Source organism: Stegodyphus dumicola, chromosome 7, assembly GCF_044657685.1.
Source record: "Stegodyphus dumicola isolate Sdum_Otavi_A_Nest chromosome 7, ASM4465768v1".
NCBI lineage: Eukaryota > Metazoa > Arthropoda > Arachnida > Araneae > Eresidae > Stegodyphus > Stegodyphus dumicola.
The window spans coordinates 63410560-63435262 of record NC_140774.1 but is presented as its reverse complement, the minus strand read 5'-3'; the positions used below and the strand labels follow the sequence as shown (position 1 = coordinate 63435262).

Below are 24703 nucleotides of genomic sequence, written 5' to 3'. Positions count from 1 at the left end.
GGTTGCAGACTGCATGCTTTAGCCACCGCGCAAACATGTAGCTTCATATTTTAGGAGCCGAAAGTCCAAGGACTGAACAATCTTCTGTATCAATATTTGTTATGCCTGCCCAATCTGGGCCTATTCATGTAAGACCAGCAGCAGAAAACTACAAACTGCACAAAATTGTATTTTATGCCAAATTACAATTGCCCCGTGGTATATATTTAACAGTCTCCTCAAAGAATTAAATATTTTTCAAATTAGAACTTATTACTATCGCCTTGCAAAGAATTTCCATGTGAGGCAGCACAGCTTATTAAATCCAGCAATCAATATTTATATTTATGACTTTAATAGTGTTAAAAATAAGTAAAAGACCTATGTCTATTCTCAGCAAGAGGATCATTTTTAATAATCACTGTTTTTCATTAATTCTGTGCATCTTACTTCTGTATTTCTGGTTATGGATTTTGTGAATTTTGTTCTGTATTAGTATTTTTTAGTATTATACCAAGACTGGTTCTTGGTAACTTGCACTCCAACTCACCAGCTTTCTGATTAAATTCACTGATTATCTAATTCTTACTTTACATTTAATTAGTTACGTAAAAAAAAATTATAACTAACCTATACATTACATTTTCAGAATTTAATTAGTAACTTTTAAAAATATTTCTAGAAGGAGTAGTGCATTGTGACCTATCACCCTTGTGGCACCATTACTCCGGAGGCTTATATCAACACATGACCAACATGTGCAGAGTGCACTATGAATTTGTACCACATGGTCAAAGAGTAAAGAAGGAACTGTATCAGGGAATTCTAACATGATTGAGAGATCAATCATTTGTGCATGTTGCATCAGAACAATATTGCAGCTCATGCATCGCTTCGTGCTAGCAATTATTTGAAAAAGTCACATTTTCATTTTCCCTCACTAGCCTCTGGACTGGTTGCAGCTGATTTTTTTCTTTTTCCAAACATAAGACAATTTTGAAAGACATTGTTTCCAGTCCACTTAAGGAAAATGCGGTAAGTGTACTCCATAGCAACGGAAGAAGCTTTTTCTAGCTGGCATTAAAAGTGGAAGAAATAGTAGCAACAGTTTATTGGCAGTAGAGGGAAGTACTTTGGAGGGGGATAGTGGTTGAAAGTTTGTATAATTAGCAATAACAAAAGAACAGCAATTTTTTTTAACAGTTCCTTTATTTAATCTGAATTGACTGCCTGATCAAGGGACAAATAATCTTAAATAAACAAACAAAGGCTCTAAATTTTACCCTATATTTATTGTGGGCTGGGTAATAAATGGCTGGCAAAAATCTCATGGTATTTTTGAGTATGTTCCATTCACAAAGTGACATTCAAAAATTTCATCTTCTTATTTTTTTTTTTTATCTTTTTGGGGATATGTCATGTATTTATTGTTTATTTCTCAGCATGTTTTTATGTTAATTTTGTGAATTAAATATATCATTACCTCTATTATACTTAAATAGAGCTGATGTTTATGCCACAACTGCACAATATTACTATCATCATAACATATGGATATTATGGCCTTTATCCAGAAGCTCACAAATGTAGAGCCCTCTGTTTGATAATAACCATATTATTATTGACTTAAATATTACAAAGCATATAAAGCATACCATTATGAGAAGTTGGCAGCCTGTGATTCTGCAGCCTTGCTGAGTCTAATTATTTGCAATTTAAAAATATGTGGGCTAAAGAACTTTTGGCCATGAATTGCAACTTCATATGAATTATTTCTGTAATCCTTATTTTGTTAGATATATGAATGTCCTGAAATTCGTTTTCAGAAATTCTATGAAATTTTAATTGTCCTTTCTTTCTGATAGGTGGATCCTCATCTTGAAGAAGCTTACAGTTATGGTAGTGAAATCAGATGAAATTTTGAAGAGTATTTATGCATTGTTTATTCAAGATTATAAGTCTAATCAATAGTGAGAGCCTATTTCACTTCAGAAAGTTGGAAAGTAATTAGCTTTGAGTTTGTCAATGCCAGTGATTTCTATGCAGATCTGATGGATGCTTTGATTTTTTGTGAAGCTTCAGGTTTAGCATTTGTAACATCCGTGATGTTTCTTTTTAAAAACATGAATGAAGTCTTATATTGGTGATGTATATTTTAAATAGAAAAATAGCATAAATTTTCCAAGTTCAGTATTGTTTTTTATTCTTTTAGTATTCTGCATCTGATTTTTAAACATCATAAGTTATAATAGCTCATTTTTGTGAGTCCTATTTTTAAAATAGAAATCTTTTAATAACTTGTTTTGTTTGCTTTAAGTGCTGTGTTTGAAAATCATTACGTAGTTTTAATTCATGTGGTTGAACATTGCAGAAATAGTGTTTGAAATTAAATATTACATTAAGTATTGTCTGAAATACTTTATATTTACAAGAGCAATTTATTTCATTATCTGGCTTTATGTTGTGTTATTTATTATGCAGCACATATAACTATAAAAAATTATGTGGTTTGCTATGGTCTCTTCAAACGACAGTATTTGAACCAAAACAAGTGAAATAACAATAATAATGATGCATTTTTAATTGTAAAATAATTTGTTCTTATAATATAAAAAGTTTTTGTTTTACTGTGAAATAATATATGTCTTATAATATAGATTCTATTACATTGTGAAACAATTATGAATACCTTATAAAAAAGTGGTAGCACCCTCATATTTGATTTGTATAGATGTTTATTTTAAGGTTCATAATTTATGTGAAAATTTAAATACATCTGATCCTTTTGGTCTTTAAACATTTCTATAGATTGCTTATGTTTTTAATGCTTAGAGCATTAACCTCTGAAAGACACTTCGTATTAATTCTGGTATTGTTTTAGTTAATAGTTTGCTCTGCTATCACAGATTTATACATTTTATTAGAAGTTAGAGGCAAATATCCTTTCATAATCCAAATACTTTTGACATTACTGAAGATTAGAAAGGTGACATGCAAATTTTAAAATAACTGTTACATGTAAATTCAGTGGGATTTCATTCTTTTATATATTGCTAATGCATTAATTTTATTTCATAAATGAACAATTTTACAGTGAAGCATTAAGCCATTATTTAGTTATTATTTTACAACATCAGACCAATTATAAAAAATGAAATGTTATTAAAATGAATTACTGACATTGGTAAAGTTTTACCCTTGTTTATTTATTTATTATTATTATTATTATTTTTATTTTTGAAATGGTAAAAATAAAGTCATCCCTTTCTTGGAATTTACGAAAAAGATGTATTGTCATTGCATTAAACTTTTTCATAGCTTGGAGGGTGAACATTTTACTGAAACATTATTCATTTCTTTTTTTATTGACAGTATCAAGCCAGCTCTGAAAATTATGAATTATGATTAAAATGAGTTATTGCTAAAATGTTACTTTTTTTTTTTTTTGGTAATGTTTAAAACTAAATTTTTTCAGTCTTGTTTACTTATACATAGTCATTTTCTGTGTTCCCTAGGCTGTTAGTTATAATGTAAATATAATTCAGTTTTTTTGCTTTTGTAATTTATTTCTTTTGATTTGCTCTTGAGGCTGTACTTTTCACATTACGGTTGCATATGCTAATGCACATTCTTGTTTCATTTGGATTATAATGGTGACCTTCTAATGCTCTTTCTTCAGGAAGATATAAGGTTGAAAATGATGATGTTTATAGAGTTAATAACTTCAAATTTGCATATTATGTAAAAGTATGTAAATATTCTTAAACTGTAACAGCAGATGTAAATGGGATCCATAAGTGATGTGATATTATTAATATTTTATTTTTAATTTGATATGTTCTAGAATTTATTACTTTAGTTTGAAAATTAAGAGAAATTTATTATAAATATAGATAGCAAACATTAAATTTTATCAAACTCAATGAAATAAATCAAAATAGTTGATTGTCTTAAATAATTATTAATCAAAAACAGATCCAAAGAATCAATAGAAAAAAAAAAAAAAAAAAATAGACCTTCAAAAAAAAAAGGGGGGCGGGGAGATAATTGTAGCCTGGATCTAATAAATTTCTTTGACAACTTTACTTAGGATTGAACATTAAAATAATTCAATATGCAAATAAACATATGTAGAATTTTACAGTTGATATACACTTTTTTATCAGTTTCATGTGTCATTAAAAATGTTGATGTTTAGTGGGAATATTTTTATAAGTATTTATAAATGGCATTCTTTCTGTTGTTCATATCATTTAATGTAAATTTGCATGTTGTGTTGCATATCAACTTCAAAATGTATAAAATGCCAGTGTCTTGTAAATCAGAGTCTTCCTGCCAGAATATTACATTTATATTTTTACACTGTAAATAGTAATCTGTAGTATTAAGTAAATTTGATTAATTTTTAAAGCTACTTGTGTGTTTATTTTTCATATTATATCTAGTTTACTCTTTGTATGTTAAAAAGCTTTTTTGGTTGTATTTTCTTTAAAATGTTTTTCACCCTTGATAGCCTTAAATTTAATTATCTATATTGTTTTTAATTGTAGTATTAATACTTTTTAAAAGTTGTATATTATGTGTGTTCTAGTCTTTTGTTGTATTTATCAGATTGGTTTTTGGTTTTCTTTTTGTATTAAATCAAATGTGTGGAAATGACATATTATAGTTTTCATAATACTGTATTCCTTTCTGATGGGGAATTTAAAATCATATTCATTTTCTGTTACATCATTTACTTTTATGTGAATCATTGTGTAATCAGGATTTTTTTTTAATGTATTGAATCATTTAAGACATTTCAAGAAATTTTATCGAACAGTGAGTGCAGTTAATAATTTCTTAAAGAAGTTTCTTTGTCAGCTGCATGTTAGCTGCTCAGTTGCAGAACTGTTTTTTTTTTTTCCCCAAGAAAATTCATTTTGATAATAAAACAATGCTAGTATCTGGTTAAAAATACTAAGTAAAATTTACATTCTGCCTTTTTGCCCCCCCCCTTGAGTAATCACATTATTTCTGTTATTTTTCATTGTTCTGCATACATTATTTATTTGAAATTTCAAATAATTCTTTTATGAATATTAACCCTTCTTAAATCCCTTTAAAAGATAAAGAAGCAGGCAATATATATCATATTGAAATTTAGTGCATTTTGCCTTATATGTAAATTTTTAAAATCTACTTTCCACGCTTAACCTTTTAAGTATTATGAAAATAAGAGAAAGGGTATGTATTAGTTTCACATTATTTTATGGTCTAATGTATTATGTATGTAGGTATATAGGTATATATATATATATATATATATATATATATACACACACACCATATTAGTTTTACTTTATATATAATAAATAATGAAACTAACAACTTTAGTTTTACACTTTTACATGTTTATAATTTTTCAAAAATTATAAACATGTAAAAAACACAAACTGTAATAAAATTTGCCTTGATGAAACAATTTTTATATTTAGTACAGAGGTATGAAGCAAATTATGTAAATTTTTAGTCAGCACCCTTCTTTACATAGATAGGGAAATTTCCATGTTCAAAATTGTATGTTGCATTAGTGCCATCGTGAGGTTGACTTCATTTTAATGCTATTTGATAAATATTCAATTTTAATTGAAAAAAGAGTTTAATAATCAACTATGCAATATTTATGCATTTCTGAAAAAATTTAATTTCAAAGAGAATTTACTTGTAGTTTTATTCAGCATGTGTTCAAATGTTATGTACATTTTTTAAAAAAATAATTTGTCTAATTGTTCTGCACATAATCTAGTGTATGTTCTTCTTTCTTATGAATACTGTTTGATTATTAGTTCATTAAATTGTATTCACCATGTTTTTAATCAGAGTTTAGAAATATAATTCAATAAATAACTGCTGTGACATAGTTATATTCAGTAAAATTATCTTAATGTAAGTTCATAAGCTAGTCATTTATTATGAGTATTTTCTGTTATGCTTTTTTAATATTCATGCTTTTCTCAAAATGAAGCGTGATATTATATGATTAAAAAAAGTGTATTTTAGTGCCAAATAATAATAACACTTGTGTTAAATGTTAATAATTGTTAAAACGACTCTTTAATGAAACTCTACTGTTATTATTTAATATTATGCTATGAAAATTCACTTTTATAATATATCCATCTATTGTTGTTTAAAAAAAAAACAATAAATTTGTTTTTGTGTTAGTGTTAAATTTTTATTACATTTCTCTTTAAAGTTGCAAATTTTCATTGTATGCATATGGGGCAAACCTAATTCTAACATATTGCATAAAATTATATGTAAAATATTTAGAGATTCAGTATAACATAAAAATCCAGTTTTCAAGGTGTCACTGCATATTATTTATTTGGAAGAGCATTAGAAGTTACAAATTCCTAGTTTTATTGCGCAGGAATATGTAATTTTTGCATTAAAAAAATGCACATTTCACAAAAATAATTAGTAAACAATTTTGCATTTACTTGAAAAATAAATTGATTCATTAATAAGAAAAATAAATCACTGTTTATTGAACCTACTATAATCAAATGAGTTATTGCAATAATATGAAAAAAAAATAATTGAAAGTTTATGTTGCTGCTGTTTCCAATGGCTGGATACTTATTACATAATGTATTCAATGGGAATGCTCCATCTCATTAATCATTTAGCCATTCTTTTACTTTGCCCAGGGTGCACTACAGGGGATGATCGAATTACACCCACAAGAAAGTGGAAGCTTCGTCCCATGGAGAACATTTTCTTACTATTTTTCAACTCAGGAGGATTTTTGATTCGACTGTATTTAATGCTCCATGCTGCAAAGGACTATGCATTTGCAAATATCCATCCCTTCTCAAGACCTGCTTAATCCCTGGGTTATGATAACTGGCTCCCTTGCCACCATGCCTGAAGAACAATAAAAACATTTAACATTTTTGTGATCTCAATATTCTCTTCGTTGAATTGTGTTTTTCAGTGTGTAAGTATGAGATCTTTAATTTTAGAAATTTACATATAATTTTGGAGGCAGGTTATTATGCCATTTTTAGCCATCCATGCTATTTAAGGGACTTTGAAAAATCTGAATAGCTGCCTTTACAAAGTTTTTGTGATAGAATATCACTATTTTAAGAATCATTATGCCATGAATGCGAATGTCTTAACTGACCCCTGTAGGATATTGTTTGAGAAAATGACTGTATCTGTCAAGGAGTTTGTCTTTTGGAATAATTAGTTGTTTGCATGTCCAGCTGCTTAAAATAGCTATTATTAAGAGAAAAATAACGTAATGATTTTACTGAGTTTGACTAATTTAATTTCACGAGTCCAGCTAGTAATTAGTAATAATACAGATGATACAGTGCAATTATATCACATAATTTATTGTTCATTTACAGTCAGATTAAATTTGAAAGGAAAATTACAAACTGGCACATGAAAAACAAGTATATTTTAGTATTGATGTAGTGTGCAATCTACCACCACTTATTTATTTATTTTTTAGATGGCAATTCTAAAACTGGGTGTTTTAATCATTTCTTTTTCCTTTTATGGTGCATTCAAATATGAAAGCTATATGGTAGAATTATTATAATTGAATTAATGGATGTCCACCGTACTTCTGCGAACATTTGCGGTGTAGTGTAGAATCTTTAGCTTCAGAATCACCCAACATGACTGAATTGTTTCAGGATGGACAAAGATCTTTCACTTGTTTATGGTTTGATAGTATCCTTATCAGCCAACCCCTTATGAGAAGGCTATTTGATACTCATGATAATTGAGTCAGATATTATTCCCCGCTTGATTATGGGTAGTAACACCGCGGTATCTCTTCTTTCAGTTGTCAAAAAGTGTGTTCCTAGTTTATCATTTCAACATATTAAACCAAATACCCAGGGTCCTTCTGTTTGTTTTGCCATAGTTTGTCATCTAAGAAAGAAAGAAATAACTAAAAGCAATAGATTACATTCTACCATCAATATCAATGTTTTACTTTGAGTAGTGACATTGGATTTCTGCTAAATCTCTGAGTTTTCTGATTAAACCTGAAACATAATTATCCTATACTTTGCTAAGTGGCAATGCATTTTTTTTAAATATATCATTGAGTTTGTTAATCAAAATGTCACTAAATTTGCACAAAATATGAAATTAGTAATTAAAAAAAGACAAATTCAAAATGGCTTTTATGTTTACATACTAGAATGAAGGACTATGTGTGTGGAAATTTTGGAGGCAGGATATTATGCCATTTTTCTCTATGCAAGGCACATGTGTATATATGTGCACTGCACTAAAAAAAATAGGGGGGGGGGCGGACGACAGTTCCATATCTCCCATTCTGCTGGGCTGATTGACAAAATTCAAGGTGCAATTTACATGTCTGGAAAGCGTAACTTAGTATGTATGTTAGATTTATATATAGCATTGTACTAATGCTATATCTAATGCATTTATTTTAACACAAAATCGGACTTTATCTGAAATGACATGCCAATTTTTTTTCCATATTTCGATTCTACGACTCAAATTATGCCTAAATATTAAATTTTGTAAAATTTGGTGTGAAACGGAGAAATTAAAAAATTTATTTTCTTGCATTTTTTTCAGTTTGCACCAAGAATAATTTACTTGGAAAAATTTTTAATTTATAGCAACCTATTTTCATTGTATACGAGCCGAGAAAAAGATCACCATTCATACTTTCAAATGATTTTAATAAAGTGCGTAACCCACATTTTCGTTATAATCGCTCATAATTCTAAGCTAAATTTCAAAATTGTATTAAAATGTAAATTTGTGTATATCTTAGGAAATTTTGAATAAAAACTCTTAATTTTTTTGCAGGTTTGTTTAGAAATACATCAACTTTAAGATGAGGTTAAAATTTGATAGGTTATAATTGAAAATTTTTTTCAAACAATTATAAAAATTATTTAAAAATACAAATTTTAAAAATAAATCATAAAAAATGGGCGAATTTTATTTGGGATGAACCTAAATTTCGAAATGTAAAAGGGAGAATCAAATAAGTTTAATAAAAAAAGATATATTAAAAAATATTTGAGAACTAAAATTTTGAGAGCTAATTTTTTAAAAACTACTGATGAGATTTTTACAAAGTGTGGCACTTTGGAATAATTTGAGTTGTAAAATCAAAATATGGAAAAAAGTTGGCATGTCATTTCAGAAAAAGTCCGATTTTGTGTTAAAATACCTACATTAGAACAATGTTACATATAAATCTAATATATATATACTAAGTCGTGCTTTCAAAACATGAAAATTGCAATTTGAATTTTGTCAGTCGGCCCGTAGAGCGGGAGATACAGAACTGTCCCATTTTTTTGTGCGTGTGTGCTGTGTACATACTGATTCTTTAAATAATTCATTTAATAAAAGAGATTTGAAAAAAAAAAAAAAAAAAAAAAAAAAAAAAAAGTATTTTAGAGGTATTCCAATGGTATTTCCAATAATAAGAGAATTAAAAGAATCATCTTGAAATACCTCCTTTTGACTAATTTTTGTTAAAAAAAAGTTTACAAACAATATTTTACATGTAATCATCAATACTGACAATTTCACGTCTGTTTTGTAAATGCAAAAATTATGTATCTCTACTTAATCATTCCAGGTTTATGGCTGGTCTTCAAAATCAAGTGACAAAATGGGCATCAAACATACTGTTGTTCAAAATTTGATGCCTCTAAGTACCGTCGTTTTATCTTAATGCGAGAAACATACATTTATGCAGATTCTTCATTATTTAATTTCTTTAAATATAATACAGGTCTGTAATATATGGTGGCAACAGTTTGAAAAGTAAACTGACATTTAAAGGTTTCAATGCAAGATGCGAAAACGAAATTAATAGCCCTTCTGGGCTGATGCCCTTTGGGCTAAAAAAGTTCCATTATTTCATTCACACAGCGTTATCTGAGGATCCAACTTAATGTTGAACTATGAAGATTGGACCAATGTTTCTTTATTTCATCAAACATCATGCGTGAGATTCAACTGTAGTTTGATTTTTGTTTAATTAGTAGTTCAATTTTAAGAAGTGTTTCAAGCCTATCAGTCTAATCTGGTGCCTTTTTAAAGTTTTTCCAGTTATTACATCATATTATTTGAGTACTATTATATTTTTGTTTCTTTGAACAGGTTCTATTTCTAATATTTTTAATAATATTCAGAATCTTTTAATAATATTCGGAATCTATCATCAATAATTGGCCATTTTGTTGGTTTTCTAAATCTGCAATCACCAATGACTTTGTAGGGTTTATATTTATTTTAAGTTTAAACTATCTTTCCTGTCAAGCCTTACTTTCCCCTCGAATTGCCAATGCTAGAGTATGTAAATTTTAGTAGAACGCGCAAGGATTCAAATTGTCAGCGGAAGTAATCTGAGTTAAATAGAAGGGGAAACAAGTTCGAAAGTGTGCTTTCTTGCTTTACGAGCGTGGAGGTGGCTAGTTAGAAATTGAAGAACCACGCGTTTCGGCCTGTGTGCTTGCCTCGGCAGTTTGTTAATCTTTCAACGTAATATTCAGACGTTTGCTGAATTATCAGTGGTATCTTAGAACGCGGTGAGGTTAGTTACGTTTAGAGAGCCTCGTAGTTAGTCACTTGTTATTATTCTTGTTTTAATTTCTTATTTTTATTTTACCGCCGGGTCGGCGTAGTTTGTGAGCATCAAGAGCACGCATCTGTAATTTCTGAAGTTGAATAAAAAGGGATTTAAACCCTTCTCAAGACTGTCTACTTTCCAGTTCTCAGCAGTCACCACTATTGTTGCGTGCAGGTTGGAAGCGCGCAACATTACATTGGCGCCCGAACACTTGTCGAACTGAAATGGCCGAAAATTGGATGAAAGTTGCTGGACAACAACAAGAAATGGCAAGCCAATTGGAAGGATTTGGATACCTGGTCCAGACGATGAGAGCGTCAATCAAGCCAAACGTCAATTTCGACGGAAAAAATTCGGTGGCGATATTTCTAGAAGGCCTAGAAAATCCCTGTGCCTGAAGACAAAAAGTTGCCATCGCCACATCTGCACTAAGAGGACAGGCTGCGCTATGGTGGAAGAATATAGGCAAATTTTTATTAGGGGAATTCGGAGGCCAGACATATACATTTGAAAAGTTCAAAAAGTCGTTATTAAAGGCCTTCCCCATAGTGAAAGATCGAGCAAGGCTAGAAGCCGAACTATATAGTTTTTATCAACGGAATATAGAAGAGTTGACGGACTTTATTGTGCGAAAAATTAAGCTGACGGATATGCTGTATGGGAAGAAACCCGACGCGGAGATTATTGAAATAATCTTACCAAGATTGTTACCTGCTGTTCAAGACTACTTCGAAATTAGAAACCCAAGCACATTGCAGGAGCTCTTCGAATTGGCGGTAAAATTTCAAATCGCAGAATTACGGAAAAAGCTAGAGGGGCATCGTATTCTCAAAGTATCCGAAGGCAATCTTCAAATGAGCAGACCAGAAATGCAAACCGCTCTTATGGGGGAAAGAGCTATCAAGCTAACTCATCGAAGCTCGAAGGTCAAGGCCCAAAAAGGAAATTTGAAAACAACCGTTCGCGTACCCAGAAGGCAGAAGTTGAAAGGAAAGCTTTAAACGAGTAGAGGAGCCTGTGAAAGCGAGGGTCCAGACACCGGAAGTTTTGAAAAAACCCTCAAGAAGACACTTAAATACGGTCATCGTAAAGAACTCACAGTTACCACTTATACAAATCTTGGTTGGCGATGTACCAGTAGAAGCCCTCATCGATACAGGAGCAGAAGGTAATTTTATGAGTGATATTTTTTTTAAGAAGAACTTTAATAGGTTTCGATTATTTAAAAATAAAAACACAGAAATCATAGCAGCGCAAGGACAAACTTGTCATTGTATTGGAAAACTATCTTTAAAAATTCAAGTTCAGAACGAAAGCCTTAAAGTATTAATTTTTGCAGTAAAAAACTTGCAAAATCTACTTATTTTAGGTATGGAGTTTTTAAGGGCCGCGAGGGCCAAACTCAATTTTCAGGAAAGTTCTATCGTGCTGGAGATGGATCGGAAGGTGGTGGAACCAGTGGAACAACCGCAAGTTGACCGTAGCCATTTGAATGACTATGAAAGTCAAGCCATCCAGCAAGTGGTGAGTACTTTTTCAAACTTGTTTTTTTTAGAACGTCCTGGTAGTTGTCAAATAGTTACGCATGAGATACAGTTAACTGCCGACGACAAACCCTGTAGGACTAAACCTTACCGCTATGATAAACAGAAAGAACAAATCATAGAAGAACATATTCAGGAAATGTTAAAGAACAAAATAATAACGACCATAAATAGTGAGTACGCGAGTCCAGTCGTACTATGTAGGAAAAAGACCGAGTTTCCTCCTTCGGATAAAAGGGCTTGGAGGTTTGCTATCGATTACAGAAAACTTAATAGTATTACTAAATTCCCAGTTTACCCTTTGCCGGTTATAGAGGAAATTATTAGAAAGATTAAATCTACAAGATACATGGACTTAACGTCTGGCTACTATCAAATAGCTATGAGACCCGAAGACACACATAAAACTGCGTTTATAACAAGTAGTACGTTGGAACAACATATTAAATATCTAGAAGAAGTTTTTAAATTATTAAAAGAGGCTGGTCTTACAATTAACGCCTCAAAATGCAAGTTCGCGACTAAAGAACTTAAATATCTCTGTTATAAAATTTCGCAAAAGGGTATAGAAACGCAAGATTCAAAAATAAAAGCCATCAAGAATTTCCCACCGCCCAACACCGCCAAGAAACTTTCGGGTTATGTTCTTATTATCGGTCATTCATAAAAGATTTTGCTAATATTGTTGAACCCTTGTTAGTAATTGAAAGAAAGAAAAGTAAATTCACGTGGACAGCGGAAGCAAATACCGCATTTGAAAGGTTAAAAGAAGCGCTGATCAATGCCCCTGTTTTGAAATTCCCGGAGGGGGACGAAAACCTGGAAATTGCAGCAGATGCGTAGGACTATGCTGTGGGTGCGGTTCTTATGCAAAATGGCCATCCTTTGGCATTTTTTAGTAAAACGTTGAATCATACACAAAGGAATTATACAGCTACAGAGAGAGAAACATTAGCCGTATTAATGGCTGTACACAAATTTCGAGTTTATTTCGGCAAAGCGCCAGTAACAGTCTTTTCGGATCATGCGGCTGTTGGTAGACTTTACTCGGGGAAAAACCTAACGCCCAGGTTAATAAGATGGGCTTTAAAACTCCAAGAATATAATCTCATACTCAAATATAAACCGGGTAAGGAAAACAATGTAGCTGACGCACTTTCTCGTATAAAACTGGGCGATGAAGGCAATGAACTTAAAGCGCTGTGTTGACTTCAAAAATTTTAGATTCTAGAGATACAATTATTGCTCAATTGAAAGCTTATCCTGAATTTGGAAGTATCTATGCATATTTGAAAGACCCCGAAAGCTTTGAGCACACAGATATCGATGCGATAAGAAATAGAGCAGAAAACTATGAAATAATAGATAATTTATTATTTTATACGAAAAACAAACGAAAATCTCGAGTACAAACCAGTCATCCCAGCCTCGCTTCGATTAAGCATTTTGAAGGAATTAGACGACGCGAAAACAGCGGGTCATTTAGGGGTCAGAAAGACTTTAAAAAGGGTACGCGAGGCGGTATATTTCCCGCAATTATACAAAATAGTAACTGCGTATGTCAGGTCCTGCAATCAATGTCAGTTAATAAATGATATTAATTACAGCCCGGCCGGGTACTTAAATAGCATTCGCGCTACATTTCCGAATGAAATTTTAGGCATAGATCTTCTTGGTCCTTTCCCCCATAGTGAGTTCAATAAAAATCTTTTTCTTTTAGTAATTGTAGATCATTTTTCAAAATTGTTACAATTAAACGCGCGTCAGCCAAAACAGTCGCAGATGCATTCTTACACAGATACATTTTAAAATACTGTGCACCGATAAAAGTCATTAGCGATAAAGGTAAACAATTCGTTAGCCAAATATTTGAAAACATATGCACTGGACTTGGCATACGCCATATCAAAACGGTTCCGTATAGACCACAGGTAAACATAGCAAAAAGAGTTAATAAAAACATTGTAAAAATAATTCGAAGTTATGTTAGCACACATCACAAGGACTGGGATGGCTACATAAATGAGTTAGCTTATGCTTTAAGAACGGAAAATCACGATACTACGGGAAAAACCCCAGCAAAATTATTTTTAGGACGGAAGTTAATTACGCCATTAGATAAATTATTCCTTGTGCAACAAAGAGAGCAAGAATTTAAACAGAAAGATGTTCAAACACGTATTGACCAGGCGGTTAAAAGCTCGGATACGACAAGAAATAGACAAAAGTTATATTATGATAGAAAACGCCGTGAAGCAGATTTTAAAGTTGGGGATAAAGTGTTGAAGCGGAAATTTTCTTTATCAAGTGCCCCAGACAATTTTACTGCAAAGTTAGCTCCAAAATTTGAAGGCCCCTATGTAATTTAGGAAATCAAGGGAGTCGTATTGTACCTTAAGAACGAGAGAGGGGAAATCTGTAAAGCAAGTCCCGACCAGGTGAAAAAATATTATAATCAAAATGATTTTGAAATCCTTAAAAGTTTCTTGCAGGACTCAAGCGTAAAAGAAGTAGAAGGTCCAGAAGTAACGTCAACCGTTCCACCACCCAAGAAGCAGAGAACTGAAGAGAAACCTAGCCCTTCTACAAGTCATGCGACGGTACCGAAAAGAAGAAATGAAAACGGTCAGACTCCAGCATTTAAGAAATACAAGAAAGCAAAGCCGCCGCGTAAAGAAACTTTGGTAAAGAGGAAAACACCACTTACAACGTGTCGCAGTAGAAATTCTACATCGAGGAGAACGCTTCCAGGGCCAAAGAGTCAGGTGCAAACAAGGCCGCCGTTCCTGAGAGCGAAAAGACAGCAGGAGGAACGAAAAGACCACCAACAACAGAAGAAATTCAAGCATGATTCCAGACCGGAGGACGCCAAGACCAGCCGTCCAGGGATAAAACGGAAAAGACAGCAACCCGACGACTACCACTCCAAGAGGCCAGCATGCAGAGGGCGAAAAAGAAAAAGCAACGTGGACGACACTCGAAGGACCCTAAGGAGACGACTGATGTCGATGAAACCTATAACGTACGAGCAGTTCTGCCAGAAGAGGATGTCGGAGTTCCAATCATCGAAAACTCAAAGATAAGTTAAAATCTTCTATAAAATTTTTTTCTTTTGTTCCGAAACTTCTCCATTTCACTATACGGCTTGAGACGAGCCCAAGCTGTTGTGAAGGTCGCTAGGAAAATGATGGTAGAGGCATCCTGTGGCACAAACTCCTTCGCAGATTCCCAGGAAATGGCAGCCACCTCAGGCGTGGGAAGAAAGACATCTTTGATCTAAAAAATAGAAGAGTCAGGAGATAACAGTTCAAAATAGTCATAAGTTAACAGTTTGAAACACATTGAGTTTACAGATTAATAAAATCGGTAAGGAAACTTACTTTTTTAGTAGAATCCGCCAACATCTTATTGAAGTCTGGCACCGTGTGGACATAGGTCAGTTGGGCTTTGTTCACGTTCATATCCCATCTGAGGGAAAAAAAGCTATCATAAATCACAACGGATTAAAAATATTTATAAAAAATGAAGTACAAAAGAAATCATCTTACCTGCCCCAGAAACTGTTCAGGGCAAACTTGGCGACTTCTCGACGCACAGGGTTTTTCAATATTTTTTCGGCCTCCAATTTGACGCCCTCTCTTTCTTCATACTGGCTAATGTACTTCAGTCTGGCTTCTTCCGTCACACACTCCGAAGGCCATCCGCTACTTCCTGCTTGATCTTCAGAAACAGATCAATGTAGGAACGAAACAGAGAAGTAGACGATGCCTGGAAATGGTACACTTCGTAAATCTAGAAAATAAAAAATAAATGTCAGTTATAAAAAATTTTTAAAAGTAACCTCTGAAACTAAATAAAGATTAAATTAATCTTTGAGTACTTACATGTGTGATGCGGTAACCTTTCTTTTTCGCCCGTTTGACTTCCTCCGTTACCCACGTTCCGACAAGAGCTCGCTCGTCGTCTGTGTGGGTACACGGAGTCTGCAGTTCAAGAAGGGCGCAAGTCCGACACAGGGGAAACATCAGCTTCTTCTGGCACCGATAGGGCAGTACCGGAAGATACAGATTCCGTGGAGGAATCACTCGGCATTGGATAATTCCAAAATAATCTTCCACATCTCCAAAGCTTTCCGTGATGATTGTTGGATGTCCCACAGGGTAGACGCAATACTTGTTCACCTGTGAATGAAAACAAAAAAAAGTCAGAAAAAACACATCATAAAAATATACAGAAAATTTAGAAAAGTTTAAGTAAACATTTTTGAAATAATAAAAAGTACGGACCCATGGATAGAGTGAAGTAAAATCCACATATTTTGCGTCTCCCTCGTAGAATAATTTGAGGGCATTGGTCCTTCCTCCAAAAAACGACACGCGAGGATTGAGTCGATCCCTCAGATGGTGTTGATCCAGGAAAGCTTGGAGATCTGGATTTTCCTCCTTCTTTCTTTGAAATTCATGCTCCCACATTTCGATGACGTGGAAACCTTGGGTACGAAGCTTTCTTGTCGTCTCTTCTGTCTTTTCTCTTAACGTTGCCATGGAAACCCCTTTCAGTGGATGTATGATATCACCATTGTAGCACGAACTACATCCGTGAAAGAAACAGCCCTAAAATAATACAAATATATATTAATAGTCTTTAACATATAAATCACTAAAAAGAATCACATAGAAAAGGAATGGTTATATTTTCTTACCTGAAACTGATAGACGGTTTGTGTTTCTTGGCAGAATTCGTCTACCGAGATTCCGGCGACTCTGTGCTCTCCGGAACCGTTCAACGCATGTTGAATCTGTAGGCCTTCCGAAGCAGCAACAAAGTCCAACCATCGGATCGAATCAGGGCTGTAATTCGTTGAGTTGATGTAGCCGTGTGTAGGCACCATGGCAATCGTGTCGGGTTGAATGTGGCCACTCCGATACGTTGCCATACAGGCTGACGCGATGGTCACGTATCTGAAAAGACAAAAATAAGAACGATTTAATGAACTGTAAATATGATTATTATTGCATAAGAAAATGAGAAAATGACTTACTGGTATGGATCCACATTCGCCACATCCAAAAACTGGGCTCGAAACTCCAGGCAGCAACGGCGAAGAATGTCCACGTCCGATCTATTAAAAGGAAAAATGTTAAAAATACGAAACATAAAATATATGGATAAAACAAAATATTAAATAAATAAGAATAAAGTAGGGGAAAAATATACCTGCAATAGGCCAGCATCTCTGCTTGAAAGTTAAACACGTCCCCCTTGTGTGCTTCGTACCAGGATAGAAATGCTTTTCGGGCTGGAGTACTCATGTATCCGGGCTGTAGTACAGGGCCTCAGGCAGCGGTCCGACATAACTCTGGTTTTCTCGGGAGTTAAAGAGATGCGGGAAGTAACCCTTTTTCAACTCGGTGAGACCGAAGCATCCCGGTAGCTTGGCCAACGCCATCGGCAGAAAATTTAACGAGTCTATGACCCGAATGTTCAGACTAGGATGTCTTACATTCATGATCATAGACCCGTTAGGGATCACCTCCGGCGCTGTACCTTGCTCCAGGAGCCAGGCCATCACGAACTGTCCTTCGAACCTGTAAGAAACAAAAAAAGTAGGAATAATATTGAAAAAATAGTCGTATTTAAAAAGCATGCAAACTAAAGTATTTTTAACTTACCCTTTCATGTTATGTGCCATAGCGGTGAAGCCCTTGTGCTCTGTGGAGAACAGCCAGGCGCAGAAATCTTGACATGCCGTGTATCCCGGAAACACTTTTTCTGTGCCGTCGGCATACTGAGCCACCGTGAAATTTACGAGGTGTTCCCCCGAAGACTGGTCCGTTTCAAAGTCAAAGAAAATGGACTTGTCATCGAACTTCTTCGGAGCAACACGTCGCAAATAACAACGGTGCTCAGCAGCCACGACAAACTGGCTGCAAGACGGACATTTGGTGGTTCCCCACTTGTGAAGCTCTTTAGGGCAATCGTGCCTCCGGATCACTTGGCAGCAGTCCCTGCACTGGTATACCTGTAACGACAATTATTATTTTTTTAAACACAACAATTTCAAAAAAAGTGCATGATAAATAACTTTGTTAAGATAAATTAAAAAAAAAAAAAAAAAAAACACTTACTCTATCGCAAAGTGAAAAATCTTGATTTCCAGTCAGGGCTTTGTGTGCTGTATAACAGACATCAGAGCGGCAGAGACGGTCACAATCCTGGCATCGCTGAGGTTGGGCATCCATCGCTGAGGCATCGTAGTGCGCATCATGGAGCCACAAATTTATCCGTTGTGTCCTCTCTCTTCCTTTATAGACCACCTAAAACACAGACAAAAATTTTCTCTTAAATTCCAAAAATCAAACCCTTTTAGATATATTTTTAACATCGAACTGCCTAAAGTTAATCATCTAAAAATTACTTGTGCATTAAGCATCTAAACAAATTACATGCATAATCATCTGAAAATTCCTTGTGCATTTAATTTTAACATCAAAACGAATTGCATATAAAAATAATCTAAAGAAGTTAATGTAACCTAAAAGTAAAAATTTTCACAAGTGATATTTTTAACATCTAAACAGAAAAACTTTTCCCTAAATCGAATAATCTTAAACTTTCGATTTTATACATCCTAAATTTTGAATATCTAAACAAATTTCCTACATGCATGCATTTTATGCGTGAATATGCATAAAATATAATCTTAAAGGTTGAAGTAGTCTAAAAATTCACTAGGCATTTTTATAAGGCATATTTTTAACGTCTAAAGAAAGACCATTCATACATAAAATACAAAAGAATCTAAAAATTAAACCATGCGTTTTTACAAGTTATTTTTTTTAACATCAAAGCTAATTGCTTACATGCACAAAATATAAAGTTAATCTAACAATTTATAAAAAGAAAACATTCAGTTTCCCCCATTATATTTTTAACGTAGAAACTAATTAAAAAAGTTAAAGTTCTCTAAGAATAAAAATTCACCATGCGTTCAGTTTTAAAAGTTCTATTTTTAACATCGAAACGAATTGCGTGCATAAAAGTTAAAGTATTCTAAACATAAAAATATTTACAAGTGAAAGTTTTAACGAATTGCATATATAAAATTAATCTAGCAATTTAAAGTAAACTAAAATCTCACTATGCATTCAATTTTTATAAGGTATATTTTTTAACATCAAAGCGAACTGCATACATTCATGCATAAAATAGAATCTTAAAATTTAGAGTAATTCAAAAATTCACCATGCATTTTTGTAAGACATATTTTTAGCGTCTAAAGAAATGCATGCATAAAATATAAATTTTATCTTAAATGTAAAATTAATCTAAAATTTTTTCAAGTTATGTTTTTAGCATCTAAATAAATTTCATACATAAAAATAATCTAAAAAAATTTAACACAATCTAGAAAATTCACCATGTATTTATTTTCAAGTTATATTTTTTTAACGTGGAAACGAACTGCATACATGCATAAAGTTAATCTAATAAAAACAGAAATATCTTGAGATAAAATATTGACTTACTCGGTTCAAGTTTTCCGAAGAAAAGACGACAATTTGCACATCCAAGTGGTCTTCAAATATGGCGATTTCTGAAAACGTGCAGGGGCCTAGAGGCACATTCGCAGCCATATGAAGTTCTAATAATTCCTTTGCACGTTTCACGAGGGCTGGCCGACAACACTTTTGCATGGCTTTGATGGCAGTCGTATCCATATGTAAATGGGCCAAAGCATAAACAATCGCTTTAGCACAGCATAGTCCTTCGTCGTCATAGGGAATAGACAGTATGGATTTTTTGTTCAGTCTGTCCATGGAGATATTCACCACTCTCCTGTTTCGTCCGGCACCTACAGGTCGTCTGATAGTAATTACGTCCACTGAGAATCCCGTATCCATTTCGATCTTGTCTTTGGACTGCAGCACTTTCATGACGGCAGCCAAAATCTTTTCGACCGTCAAAGTCGAAACAGTCATCAACGATGTGCTGATAGGCTTGTCCAAGCCTTCTGCTTGGATACAAAATCGGATAAGATCCGATGGATTTAAATCAGCTGCTGTACGGCGAATGAGTTGTTCAAATAATTCCCGGACGGTGTCAGGAATTCGGACCATCGGGATGCCTTGCACGCCTTGAGGCAGTCTTTCGATAGCCACACAAGCGTGGAAGATAATCTCCTCGGCTTGATATTTATGATTGCGACGACGAGACTTTTCCGTAAGAACAATTGCCTCATCGATCTGAAACATAAAAATAAGTTTTCATTAAGAATCAAACATTTTCAAAAATACATTATTTCAATAAATCATGTAAAAAAGAAAAATATATACCGAACGTTCATCGGAACCGGCTATGTATACAGGCCCACGAGCTGATGAAGGAGAAGTCTAAAAATAAGTAAATAAATAAAAAATAAATACATTCATTTCTAGTACTAGAAAAAATATTCTAATCGAATCATAACGAAACGAAAGTTTACCTCAAATCCGGAACCCACTTGATAATACAAGGGTAGATCCATAGGATTTTCCAGAAAAATCTGATCCACTTCATCGATTAACTATCAAAATAAAATAAAATACGTTAAATAAAAAGTGTGTAAAAACTTACATCGTCATCTGAGTCCAGAAAAGGAAAGTCAGGATCTTCAAACAGGACCTGGCAATTAAAAATTTTAATAAATAAAACATTCAAAATGAAATAAAATTCATGTTTAAAATAGTAATCTAGAAATTAGGTACAAGCGAAAAATACTTACATTAGATGCAGAATAAGTTCGTTTAGCAGACATCGTGTACAAGAAAACGAAATGGCGCAGGAAAATGGCAGAGTCAAAATGACATTCACTCAGCAAGAATCAGAGTAGAAATGATGAAATCGTGAAAGCGAGCGAATTTATAGGCAATATACAATGAAAGAGAAACGCTGATTGGCTGAAATAAGATAGATATTGTTAGCGGAATGCTGATTGGTTGTTAAGATTGTATACGTTCGCCACGGCGGATGCAGAAAGCGTGAAGCGGTTTCGACAGGCTGCAACGTGAAAGCGATGACGTTTCCCTGTTTCCCCCAGCTTCGTGACGTCATGGTTGTTTTTCTACTCAACGCAATAATCTGACATTGCTTCAAAGGCATCGCTGGCATAGTGGTTTGGGCAATCGCCTACCATATTAAAGGTGGCGGTTCGAATCCCGCTCGTGGAGTTATTTTTAAAATTCATTAAAAACAGATTAAAATATAATGGAATCAATCAAAATTAATTAAATAAATAATGACGTACTAAATAATTAAGATACTATTTAAAAGAGTAAATAAGTAAAATTAATGACTTACAAAATACTATTAATATTAATCACGTGTCAATTAATTAAAAATAATAAATTAAAAGAGATGTCATTCCAAACACGTGGTTCAATAGTTCGTTGCCACAAAAACCTAAAAATATATATTCGATGCCACAAAAAGTAAAAACTTTGAAAGATAAAATCGTTGCCACAGAATCAAAACGAAACTTGATGATGTCATTCCGTCTACGTCATTCCTTCCATCTGCGTCATTTCCGGTTGTCACGTGATCCAAGATGGCGGAGGTAACGCCCCTTTTCTGTGACGTCACTTCCGTCGGCTGAGTACCTGCGCTTACTACTACCATGGAAACTTTTAGACAATTATTTGGAATGACCATTGGGAAAACCAAGAGCAAAGTTTTCACCCAATAGCCAAAACCTTTTCACTTACACCATTATATTTAAAAAGTCTTTGAAAGAATTTCACATAACTAAAACCAAGTACTTCTGACTACAACAACAAAGAACCTTTTCGAACACCGTGGTAAAAGATTGCTAATATGGCCGACGGCATGCTGCTTTGTTGCCTCCTGATGTTATTTCGCACATGCGCAGTGAGGTACGGAGGGTGGATAGCTTTGGGATGGTTTGCCCCTTTAAAGTAAGCTTCAGGGATATACATATGTCTCTTCGGTCTGACGGAGCCACATTTGCCTCGGGGAACATTTACTTCTTCTCCTTAGAGATTCTTTGGTTCCACTTAAGCCATTAGTCAGCGCACTGCACCTTGAACGGAGATAAGGTAAGTATTATTATTATTTTCGAATATTACAATTTCACTCTCTCCATGTGTTTTTAAATAGAAATTTTAAACCTTACTTTTTACTTCATTTTACTTCCCCCAGGTGAGGGATCATTTTCATTTTGCGGAACTCTGCAGAGGTGCAGCTTATATAATGGATGCAACATCAATTTCGAGTCTGAAAATTTTCTACCCGTGGTCTTCCGTAACCTGAAGAGGTGTGACTCTCAATTCCTGATGCGAGCAGTGAGAAAATTCAAACAGGAAGAGCTTAAATGTATTCCGCTGAACTCGAAAAAATTCGTGTCTGTTTCTTTGGGTCATCTGCGATTTATTTTTGATTATTTGTAGTTTCTGAATGCTTCCAGAGACAAGCTCACCGCTAATTTGGAGCCACAATGATTTCAGCTGAGAGGAACTTATTTCCGAGAAAAGACAAATCTGATGTTTCAAAAAGGTGATCATAATTTCTGTATTGTATTTTTATATTTTATATAGGTTATTTTAAATATACGGTATTAAATAGTATATTGTTACTTTTTATATATAGGATATTTGTCTTCTTATTTGTTTGAGTCTTTCAGGTATCTACCCCTAAGAGTATCTAGAGTCGTTTGAAACATTTGATGAGCCGGAGCTTCCAGTTCTTTGGTGCCTTCTAAACTCATTTATAAGAGAGTGACATCAGCGACGATGATTACCACCATGCGAACAGAGTCCGGAAAGAACTTAAATTTCATCATCTTGGAGACTACCTTTATTTAAAGAAAGAGTGATGTTCTGCTCTTGGGCTGACATTTTTCAAAACTTCAGAAGGCTGGGCCTTGATTTCTACAAATTGGATCCAGCACATGTCTATAAATAAAAGCACCTGGCAAGGCCTGGCTTGATAAGTCGCTTTACGTATGTCCGGTATCCAATTGGAACTATTCATCGATCCTGATATGTATCTACTTAGAAACAGAGCATTCGAGATGGCATCGCTATGATCTCTCATCGCTTCAACCAAGATAGGATAATTATGACCCAACGAAGCCATCATCTTACATTATGCATTTGGATGCCAGTACCTTGTACAGGTAAGTATCCTTTCAAATATTTAAATTTAATACTTTGTCTTGTATTTACTTGTGATATTCATTATTTTCATTTTATGTTTTAGGTGAACCATGAGCCAAGTTTTACAAACCCATGACTTCCAGTGGCATGACGGACCTCTCAACTTCATGGAGATTGCTGACGATGCGGGAGAAGGAGGTTATCTTGTATCTTAGGGGTTGAAATTGAGTATCCAAACAAACTCCGCGATAATCATTCTAAACAGATATCCTCTTGCTCCAGAAAAAGTCGTCGGAACTCCTGATTTGTAGTCACCTTACATCTGAGACCTGGCATCTGAATTTCAAATTTCATCTGACAATTCCACCAAACTGGTGCCAAATCTGCGATCCAAGAATCGGTACGCAGTACACTATTATAATCTAAAACAGTATGTTTCACTAGGCCTTCAAGTGACCAAGATTCATGGAGCATTCACTTTCAAGCAATCTTCTTGGTTTGCAGCATGCATCAACTTCAACATTAGGCAGCGCAAATTAGCTAAATTCTTGTTCGAAAAGGTTTGGTTTGTTTTGGTTTTTGGAAAAATCATGGAAAATCTCAGGAAACGTATCTTGCAATGATCTAGTTCATCGTGAGATACGAGCCATCAAGAAAGTCGCTGCTTCAACATTTTACTCATTCAAGATCATCATGGACGATTTGGCAGCCATCGAGCTACAAAAAATCAGCTTGGTCGTGAACCGACTCATCTGTGTAGGCTTCAGTATGTTGGATTCATCGAAAACGCTGATGTATGACTTTAATTACGAATACATAAAAAAAAATTACGGATCCAAGCACGTTTACTATTCACAGAAACTGATAGTCTTTGTTAGGAAATAGAAATTGTCAGTATTTACAAACACATGGCCAGCAATCTGAGGTTTTTCGACACCTCATACTATCCGTAAAATCATCTTCTCTACTTCACTACCAATAGAAAAGCAATTGGTAAAATGAAAGAAGAAATGTCTGCATAAATTGCCCTTGGGCTCAAATAAAAAATGTTCAGCTTTCTTTGTAACTAAGAAGAAAACTGCTAAGGGTGTATCTAAAACAATTCTATAAAGACAGATTTGTCACTTGGACTTTGTTTACTATTTTGTTTAATAACAAAGTTGTCTTGCCCATGCTGAACGTATTGCCAGCCACACTCTTCAGATAAAGACTGTGGTCTGTATGAAAGATACTTTGTGCCTTTTCGAGACGAAACGTTATCTTTTAGAAGATGGAATATCGTCCTATGCTTATGGGCATTATGCCATAAAATATTTTAGTGTAAATAGTTTTATCTCTATGTCTTTACATTCATATTTTTGTATTTTGAAATATTTTCACTGTAAATT

General features: G+C 33.8%; 1 protein-coding gene and 1 long non-coding RNA gene across 2 annotated transcripts in view; one reads left to right on the top strand and one right to left on the bottom strand.

The window, feature by feature from the left end:
- LOC118188299 (arrestin domain-containing protein 3-like) overlaps positions 1–6921 on the top strand; it is a 65708-nt gene extending 58787 nt beyond the window's left edge. Inside the window, exon 8 of the mRNA XM_035358713.2 lies at positions 1845–6921. Coding sequence (XP_035214604.1) covers positions 1845–1895 — 51 coding nt within the window. The 3' untranslated portion in view covers positions 1896–6921. The remainder of the gene's footprint in view (positions 1–1844) is intronic.
- A 425-nt stretch (positions 6922–7346) lies between these two features.
- Positions 7347–15948, bottom strand: LOC118188297 (uncharacterized). The gene is made up of 3 exons (XR_015042064.1): positions 15711–15948; positions 15543–15630; positions 7347–15438 (listed from the first exon to the last, which is right to left on the bottom strand). It is a non-coding gene; the product is annotated as an uncharacterized LOC118188297 (long non-coding RNA).
- Between the last annotated feature and the right edge of the window lie 8755 nt (positions 15949–24703).